Source organism: Magallana gigas, chromosome 4, assembly GCF_963853765.1.
Source record: "Magallana gigas chromosome 4, xbMagGiga1.1, whole genome shotgun sequence".
NCBI lineage: Eukaryota > Metazoa > Mollusca > Bivalvia > Ostreida > Ostreidae > Magallana > Magallana gigas.
The window spans coordinates 55,260,156-55,270,839 of NC_088856.1; the positions used below are offsets into that span (position 1 = coordinate 55,260,156).

The 10,684-nt window shown below is 35.1% G+C and overlaps 1 protein-coding gene across 1 annotated transcript; it reads left to right on the forward strand.

Annotated features, from left to right (window-relative positions):
- Nucleotides 1–77: 77 nt before the first annotated feature.
- LOC117683250 (E3 ubiquitin-protein ligase TRIM71-like) lies at nt 78–5,621 on the forward strand. Its single transcript, XM_066083042.1, has 2 exons — nt 78–925; nt 3,770–5,621. The coding sequence occupies exon 2, from the start codon at nt 3,793–3,795 to the stop codon at nt 5,446–5,448; it is 1,656 nt and encodes a 551-aa protein (XP_065939114.1). The 5' UTR covers nt 78–925; nt 3,770–3,792; the 3' UTR covers nt 5,449–5,621.
- The last annotated feature ends 5,063 nt before the right edge of the window (nt 5,622–10,684 follow it).

Here is a 10,684-nt window from a genome sequence, read left to right on the forward strand (position 1 = left end):
TCTATTTGAAAAAATCCATAATTTGATAGTACATTACGGATTCTTAAAGATATAATTGCAGGTAATCGGATAAAACCTATCTATGCTTCAATTATTTACATGATTTATTACTTGTATTTAATCAGGGGCGAAACATCTCAGAGCACGCGTGTAACGAGGGCGAAACCACCCAGTTCCTCTTACATGGAGACAGAGGACCAGTCAACAGACAGACAGAACAGACGACAGTGGACGTGATGAAGTCGGAGAAAAACTAGGTCTGGAAGAAGAGATATAGAGACCTACACATCAGGGAGTTTAATTTTATATATCAACTCATAAGATTGGAATCACAAAAGTGTTCTTCCGATCACACACATATTATAACATCAATTCATAAGTCAAACGTTATGTTGAAGTTCATAAGCCAGACTTCATTTCTGTCGGCTAGTACATGTTTATCATGATACTCATTAACCTTTACAATTTAACTAAGATGAATAAGATTATCTTAACTGTTCTTTAACAATTAACTACATGAAGCACAAAGTATCATGCGCGGATCCGGGGGGGGGGGGGGGGGTACGAGGGATATTTTTTGGCAGCGATTAACGCTTGTTTCATACAGGAGGTATTCTAATGTGTATAGAAAATAGGCCTCCTGTCTAAAACAGGCGCCTGTGGATATTTTCGGTAATTTCACTATGTATAACTAAGAAATAAAAAAAAAAAAACGAAAAGATGGGATGTTTCGGACCCCACCCCCATCCCCCACCCCGATCAGCGCATGATGTATTGAATCTCGTTTTGGGGTTACCCGGAAGTTTTATTTAAACCAATCACGTGATTTTTACAGGCTGCCAGGGAGAACCATCAACAAGGAAGTGTAAACAAATGGTAAACATTAAAGATATGTCGCCATTTTGAGTTAAAGGCCTTTATAAAGGTGTGTATAGTTCGTTAAGTGTTAATCATTGTCAGCTGTTATTTTCTGATTGTTGAAAATTTAAATCTAATGCTTATAATCTTTAATTTGTTTCCATTGAGTATAAATGTTCTATATCAATGAATATTGCTGAAATGTATCAGCTTACTTTAATTGAAAATTAATGAAGAAAATATGAACAGATTTTTTGTTTGAATAACAAAAATGGACAAAAACAGCAACCTGTAGCATTTTTTAGGTCACCTGAGTCACTCAGGTGACCAATTGCAGTTGGTCTTCATTCGTCGTCATGACTGTGTGTGCCGACCGTCATGCCTGCATGACACTGCATGTCTGCATTAAATTAACAATAAATTAACAAATTTTAAAAATCTTTTCTACACCGATACATACATGTATGAAGGAAATGCATGGTTATGATGTATACATAACACCCTCTACCAAAATTTTGAAATTCATTGCCCCTGGGTCAGGGTTCAGACTCTAGGGTGGGGCGAAAATTACCATATAATAAAAATGTATAACATCTTAGAAAATCTTCCTCTTTATATAATCTCATACATGTATATATAAACGGTATATTAATTTTGTTAAAACTAAATTGTGAAATTCTTGACACCTGGTCAGAAGTTTGGGTCCTAGAACGGGGCCAATATATAGCCATATAGTGTAAATGTATTAAATCTTAGAAAATATTCTTCTTTATACTAGCTCTAACACATATGGGGAAAAAACTAAATGCATGGTTACTCATGAACTCCTCTGCCTAAATTGTGAAGCTCATGGCACCCTGGGTCAGAAGTTCAACCCGTAGGTGGGGGGAGGAGGCGGCAATATGGCCATATAGAGTTAATGCATATTGTGTTTTAAATTCTTCTTCTCTACTCTCACACATCTGTATGAAAAACTGACTTAGTAATTATCATTAAAATTATAAATTTCATGTCCCCTGGAGTATGGGTTTTGACTGTAGGGCCTAAGTGGATGTTTAGTGTAAAAGCATATAATGTTTAAAAATTATTTTCTCTACTCCCACTCACCTGTAAGGAAAACTGAGTATAGAATTTTTTTAGACCAGGAAGCCCACTATGAAAATCATAAATTTCATGTCCCCCGAGGTAGGGGTTCTGACTCTAGAGCAGGGCCAAAATAGTCATATAGTGTTCAAGCATTTAAATGTTTAAGAAAATAGTCTTCTTTTAGACTTTACTTCTGCTGATACTGAATAAAAGCTGACTGCATTATCATAAAGAAGGAAAAAAGCCATCTATCATTTTTTTTTTAATTTCATGTCTCCCAGTGTAGGGATTTGAATCTAGGGCGGGGCCAAAACACTCATATATAGTGTATAGGGTAGAGGTTCTTAATGCAGGGTGTGGCCAAAATGGTCAATTAGTGTTAATATATATAATGTTTAAAAAAAACATCTGCTGACACAAAATAAAAACTGACTGCATATTTAGAAAAAAAACTTTAAGCTGTCATCTTATGTCACCTACATATACATGTAAGGCAAGGGTTATGGCTGAGGTAGGCTTATAAATTTGTCTTATTATATTATTCTGCTCAGGAATTTCTATGAAAGAAATAAGCAAATTCCCATTTTTAAAAAAGAGAAAGAATGAAGCTTCTATCAAAGTTAACTTAAGACATTGTAAAACCATTTGGAAAGAGTTCAGTTTATCTGTGAAAATATATGCACATAAAACATATCCTGAAAGTTTACAAATATGGGGAAATTATTTAATATCAGAATCTTGCATCTTTTCAATATCAGGTCATGCACTCTATTATAATTGTAAGTTTTTCGCAAAAGTTATAGGTTTCATTGTCCTTTTTGAAAGATTTCAGGCAGGGAGGTGGTCTGTACAATATTATAAATTTTCTACTCCAGAATGAAACTTCACTAAATACATATATGAGACTTAAACGAGTTTGTATGTGGTACTCATGCAGGTGACCGTCAAGGCCTATTGGCCTCTTGTTTATAAAAATAAAATCTGAACTGTAAAGGAATGGAATATTTATTAGTAACTAATGAAAACTCTATTTAAAAATTTATACAAAAATATATCTTTTTTCAAATATGCTACTATTTAGAATGAATATAATGAAATATTGTAACAAAATTTACAACAATTAAAGTAAAAAAAAAAAAACGCAAACAAATATATGTGTACAATATATTTTAATAGTAAAGATTGTTTGAATTTGTTTGATGCAGTAGTAAGTTTTAAAAACAATTATCTATTATGAGATTTTTATGAAGACAAAATTAATGCACTTTTTAGAAATCATATTCATATATTTACATTTTTCAGTGTCTTTGCCTGTGATAAAACTACGTATCAATTTTGTACTATATAACCCATAATACAAATGACGCCAAATCGAGGCGCCAGCAGGGTTTGCTTATTCATATTCAAATATATAATCGTATGATGGCTTAAAATTATATAAATATAAATAATAAGGAATCATTCTTTGAATATTATGAGATGATAATTTCGGTCGGGGTGTGATCAAATCTATCATAAAGCCCTTTGGGCTTTATTGGATTTGATCACGCCCCGACCGAAATTATCACCTCATAATACTCAAAGAATGATTCCTTATTCCTTATATAAATCTGTCTTTCAATAATGAAGTTGAGTTTCAAAAGAGATTCAGTGCTTCAAATTTATAAAGTTTAAATAAAAGGATAATGTTATAAACAATTGTGTTATTATTTGAAGCAAGATGATAGAAACATTTCTGTTAAGAATTTGTCTGAACTCATCTCACTTATTATATGTAAGTTTTATTGTATATATCATTAATCCAATTTTTGTGTTTATTTTTCAGAACATGAATAAAAGTGTCTGACCATGGACCCTGAGTACAGCCTTCAGGATGTGTTACGGTGTCATCTCTGTGAGACCCCGGGCCCCCCTATGTACTGTGTCATTTGTAACAAATATCTGTGTAAAGCCTGTGAGGGGGACCATTTATCTGATCAATCCAAAGAACACAAAGTGGTACCATTTAAAAAGAGGGGATATACTCCAAAGTGTCAAAAACATCCCTCAAAAATATGTGAACATTACTGTGAGCAATGTAACAGTCCTATTTGTGCAACATGTCTTTCCTCTGAAGAACACATTGGCCATCAATTTATTGAAATAACTAAAGCCATGGACAAGAAGAAAGAAATAATTCAAAAAGATTTACAACAACTAGAGAAATCCATTTATCTTAAATACCAAGAGATTGCATCCATTATCCCAGTCCAAAAATCTGCTCTGAATGAAAACTCCCAGAAATTAACAACAGAAATCGACAAACATGGAGAAGACTTGCACAGAGAAATAAACACCATTATCAGAAACATGAAATCTAACATGGAGGAAACGGACACCAAACACCTGGCTGTCTTAGACAAACAGGAAGATGAAATTAAACACACCATTTCTGAAATCACACAGACCATTACTGAACTAAAGACGTTACTGGACTCCAATGATGTCAGCCGTGTCTCTGCCTACAAATCCAGGAATGATGAATTCAGAAGATTGCCTCCTAAACTCACAGTGTCCTTACCAAGTTTTACCCCTCAGAAGATCAACAAAGAACAGCTTTATCAACAGTTTGGTTCTCTGTCAGCGTCATCTATCAAAACAGAAGAACATGGCTACACCATGGAATCTCCCGGTGCTGAGTCCTCTCCCCCGGACAGACCGCTCATTGATGTACCACGGATCATCACACAGATAGACACCAAGTGTATACCATTATACAGTGTGTCCTGTCTGAGTGATGAAAAGATGTGGATGCGTGGTGATGACAACATCATGAGACTGTACAACCTCCGTGGGGAACTAGTGAAGTCAGTCAAAACCAAGTCAGGGAACGATCCATGGGACATAGCAGTGACAAGGAGTGGGGATCTAGTTTATACTGATTACTGGGATAGAACTGTGAACATAGTGAAGAATACACAGATACAGACAGTGATCAGACTACGGGGGTGGATACCTCACGGTGTCTGTAGTACCTCCTCTGGTGACCTCCTGGTTGTCATGGACAGTGATGATGGTAAACAAACAAAAGTTGTGTGTTACTCTGGCTCCACAGAGAAACAAAGTATTCAGTACGACGACAAAGGACAACCTCTCTATTCATCTGGTGGTAACTATAAATACATCAGTGAGAACAGGAACCTAGATATCTGTGTGTCAGACCATGACGCCCATGCAGTAGTGGTGGTCAATCAGGCCGGGAAACTCCGGTTTACCTACACTGGTCCTCCCTCTACTACCAAGGAATCATTCGATCCATTCGGCATCACAACAGACAGCCAGGGTCGCATCCTGACAGTAGACCGTAACAACGACCGTATCCACATCCTGGATCAGGACGGACAGTTCCTCCGCTACATTGACAACTGTCATTTACATCGTCCATGGGGTTTATGTATGGACACCAGAGACAACCTCTTTGTGACTGAGTTAACAGGTAAAGTGAAGAAAATACAATATGTGTAGAACATTACACAGCAGTGTAACATTGTTTATATGTATTACATGTTGACAAACTGACTGTATATATTATACTTGTTTGTGTATAACAGTTAATTATCTGTATTATATAATTAGTTTATGTTAATAAATAAACACCTTCATATATTCTTTACATACCAACAATACTATAATTGTTTATTTTCTCTATGTAAATCGTAACAAACTCATTGTTTTTGTGCAGTGATTTTAATGGTAAAAAAAAATGACAGCATAAATATTTTACTTTCCAAACAAACTATTATATATACATGTGTATATATATATGCTTGTGATTAAAAGTTGAAAAGAATACAATCAAACATTCTGTTTAATGAACATTGTATATCAAGAATGAGAACAAGTGAATGTTTGAAGAAAAAAACCCATTTAATTTATGTCATTCTGTTGGATGAGTATATCATTGATTATAATAAATGATTTGTGTACAATTATGTGATCTTGTTTTAATTATTTTTATTACCTAATCAAAGGGATTTTGTTGTTTTATTACAAATTAAGTATTTGCGTTAAATATAAAAAAATAAATTGGATTTTCAGATTTAATTGGATGGAGCAAAATGTCTGAATGTTTGTATTATCAGTTGGAAATTTTAAACTCTGTAACATTTAATTCTAAGACTATTTTGAAGCAATGCTGATTGTTGCATCTGAAATGAAAAAAACATCCTCTTTGTCAATGGCCAGGTCTAATCGAAGAAGGGAGCAATCTTCTCAGGTTATGGATCGATGATTTATTTTAGGCATACCCTGTAAGCAGGTTGCCCATTGTTATAGCATGACCCCTGTATATTTCCAGTTCAAAAGGTTGATGGGTCAATAGGTTAATACGTCAGTAAGTGTTCTGTCAAACTATTGTATTTTAAGACTTTAGTCATCGATGTTGGTAAACATTATGAAGATTAAACATGCTGACAAGTGGATGAGGTCAAAGGTCACAAGAAGCATAGGCGTGGGAACCCGGCGGGGGGGGGGGGGGGGGGGGGGGGCTCAATATTTTTTAGGATTAGTCTAGCCCCCCCCCCCCACTTTCAAAATAGCACAATTACTCTTCATTTCAGTGTAAAATGCATGCGCGGATCCAGAATTTTTTTCCAGAGGAGGTCCGAGTCATATTTTCGGGAAATTTACTATAATTATAAGTAAGGAAATTGAGTTTTTCAGGGGGTACCGACTCTCCCTCTCTTTATCCGCGCATGAAAAAATACAGAAATGTTAAAATTCACTGTTTAATGCAAATAAAAAAAAACCTAGTCAAATTTACGAACTTATTTATTTTTTCTACAAAGGTTCAAATGTGCTGCAAATAACATTTCTGATGTATACAGGGTAACTGCAACAGGGATTTGAATGACTTGCGTTATTTTTTCAATCAAAATGAGCCTATACCAACGTATGGGCGGAGATTATAGAATAGTTGGCAATGAGGTTCTAGACAAGATTTTGGCGCAAACAGTGTCAATATGTTTGGAGTACTAAGTTAAAAGACTACAAAAGTCGATGTTTTGCTAGATAATAGAATTCTGATAGAAATGTTACATATGTTATGGTATCAGGCACGTAGCATCGCTTTTCCAAGTTGAAGGGGACCAAGACTTGAAAAAAAACCCAGAAAACTCCGCTAATTTTAATCCGTAGGGTTCGGGGGGGGGGGGGGGTGAGGGCTTTATTACAGGATGTAACTACGACCTTCTTGAACTGTTATAATGCTTTTCAATATAATTTCTATATTTTCTTACAGTGATAGAAAAGTAGAGACACAAGTTTATTTTTTGAATTATATAAGTAACTCTAAGTAATATGTCAGTAGGCAAAATAAGTTTACCCCCCCCCCCCCTCCAGTAGCTACGTGTCTGATTTTATTTTTCCAGTTTCATATCTGCGTTTATCGTTCTTTTTCTTAGTGTTTCTGTGCTACATTTGTCTTATGCTAATAAATTCAAGATATTGTTATAAAAGACATTTTAGCTAAAATGTTTGATCGGACATAAAAAGTAATATTTGATACAATATTCGCTATTATCCGTAGTACATGTGAATATCAATTTCACTCCTCATTTCCTTATTAAAATGTATGTAATAGGAGTTATCTCTCTTTGATCAGTCATGCAAATTAAATTTACGTTTAAGTGATATAAACTCGCATATACTTAAATGTAATCTACAATAAAAGGGTGAAAAATTCAACAAGAGCTTCAACAAATGAAAAGTTGTACAAAATTTTATATGATAAATGCAAACCATGTCCACATCTTTCCTCGTTTAATAATTTTAGACAAATATCTGACATTTGCTGGGTAAATTAACTCGAAATACCCCACGTGTTAGACCCTGGGAATCTTTTCCAAACTGCCACCCCTCCTCCAAGTACGGAAAAAAATCATTTAAAAATTAACTTAGTTTATTTCCGAAAGCTGCCTTTTTTGGATCTGAATTCAATATTCGACAAATCCAGCATTCAAAAAAGTATTCAACAATTTTAATAGTTTGCAGGGATATTGAGATGACACGTGCGCCCTATATATGCCAGGATATGCTTTCCTTAACTGCATCCACAAAATATACGAGAGTCAATTCAAAAATAAACGTAGACAATGTTGCTGTCTGTTTTATATTTTCCACGACAGGCATGCTCAACACCTTAGTTTATGCAAAAAAAATTTATTATATTGTTATCCCAAGCAGAATATTTTGTCGCAACGATGCACGATCAAGTCTAAAACATGACGTCAAGACACACACAGTTTGCCATAATCCACCAATTTTTACGGTGCTAGGGAATTCGTCTGCATGGAGCTGTATATCCGCCGTGTGCAGTACGGACGGGGTGAGGGAATGTTGGCGTCGAAGGTATAAGTAGTATAAGGTTGAGGCGCGCTGTGGGCCGTAAGGTAAAAACGAAGGGTAGGTTTGCCGTATTCCCGAAGGTCCACCAGTATACAGTTCCAGAGAAATAAACCAAGTGATGAAGGATTCCGTATTTATCGGAAGAGATTCAACGATGGCAACATTATAACATTTTAACAGACAGACATTTTACAAACAAGTCGGATATGGCCAGTAGTGGCCTCCGGACTCAAGACTCTGGGTGAGTCGGACGTGGCCGAGGCTGGCCGCCGTATTCCAGACTGCCGATTGACAATTGTACATAACTATTTATAAGAATATGAACAATAAGTATAAATTGACAAGTGATGACATAAGTAAGCTGAGTGAAAGGTTTACAAATATAAAATAATTAAATAAACTCAATGAGTCTTTGATGTCCAAGATATGAAAAACTGATAATTGCAGAATGTTGTTTGAAGAGATTAACAGTCCTTGAGACATGGCACTCTGTCTCTTTGAAATCACATATAGAGTCCGAAAAGTGTCAATCACTAAATAAATTATAATAAGTAACTTTGTAAGAAATAAACTGTGAGAAAATATTACGAAACAGATGTTGAATTTTAAAAGTAAAGTTCAAAATAAAGTTATAATTAAACAGTGAATTTTGCACGGTGATATATGTACCTAATCTATATACATGTACATGTATTACCCTAGGTATGTTGCATTGGCTGATCTAGAGGAGAGGGGATGGGGTTCCGGGGTTTGAACCCCCCTTTCTCTGGGACATATATTTTTTTCTCTAAAATTTTGATGCTTACCTAAAGATGGTTTTTCCTACCTTAAATACTTAATTACTGCCACTATCTTAAATAAGATCGTTCAATGCAATTGTAAATTAAACGCACTTCGAAAAAATAAGGGGCGAGGTTTTTAGTAACTTTTCACCAATTACTGTAATTATAAAGAGGGGCGCACATGGTGGTTTTCTCCTCTTACTCAAGCAGCCATTCCCGGTGTTTTCTGCACTAAAAGAATTGTTTTTAGACTCCAAGACAAAAGTTATGCCTCCCATACAAACAAAGAAAAACGCCATGGCCAGTTCCACCAAGGCAAGAGCAAAGACCACCAGAAGTGTCAAGCAATTGAGTAGACGTAGAGGAAGGACCCTAGCTGCCGTCCGTCACACCTCAGTGTAGTCCACGACTGGTACCTTGTTCTTGGAATGAGCGTCCACATTTTTGGCGGAAGCTGATGCAACCCAAGGGGCAATGGCCAAGGATCCGGAGTTTCAAATTAATAAGGATAGTTCAGCGCGTCGAGGAAATTGCATTGGAATACATGAATCTACACCACCTGAGAATGCTTCCACAGAAGAAGATTTTAAAAAAAAAATTTCTAAAATCTTATGTAAAAAAAAAAAAAAACCGCCCCCCCCCCTTGTAGCCCCATCCTACTCCCGGTGAACATAATTAAACTGGAATCTACACCACCCGAGAATGCTTCCACACAAGATTGTAAGTTGTAAACATTGTAAATTGTGTTAACATATATATAGGCCTACTGTAAAGGGAATATAACATATTAAATTCAAGTGTACGTGGCTTAAATGGTAAGTTGACGAACTGAAATCAACATTTTAGAAAACTAGAGGAAATTGACTCTCTATAATCTCTAATAGATTAGTACATGTATATCGGATGTTGGATTTTATTGCCATTGGAACTTTTACACCATCAACATTACCAAATATTTAGAGCATACTGGATGGTTACCCGAGTTACATGCAATTACATGTATAAACAGTAAGATTTAGCAATAAGATGTAGCATGAATATAGACATTATGTACACACATTGTATGCATTTTATTTTTACAATATTTTATACCGATAGCAATAAAAACTTCATATGGTTCAACTGTCTCCATTCGTATCATCATAATCTCTCTCTCTCTCTCTCTCTCTCTCTCTCTCTCTCTCTCTCTCTCCAAACTTGCGTATATATACTTTTATAATAACCTGAAACAAATTAGAAGCATAAACAAATAAATATAGAAGAATGTACAACAGTTATTTACATTTATTTTATTATATATATTTATTTTTTTTGCAAATACTGGGTAAGCACCTTATAAGGCAATCTGAAACATACAGGCTGTTATATTTTTGGTTTAAACATTTATTTCAATGAATTTATTTTCACTTTAATGTAGTCATAATTGATTTTAAGGTTTTTTTCTTAGTTTTGTTCAATTCAAACAAACTAAATTGCAACATCTACGTAACTATTTTAAATTAGATTTCCGACTATAGCCATATACTGTAGCCTAACTGTAATCCTCCCAAACTTTTAAACTTTCAAAACTAGAT

What these genes read in the sequence shown, in the direction of transcription:
- LOC117683250 (XM_066083042.1), top strand. Translation starts at nt 3,793, where the DNA reads ATGGACCCTGAGTACAGCCTTCAGGATGTGTTACGGTGTCATCTCTGT.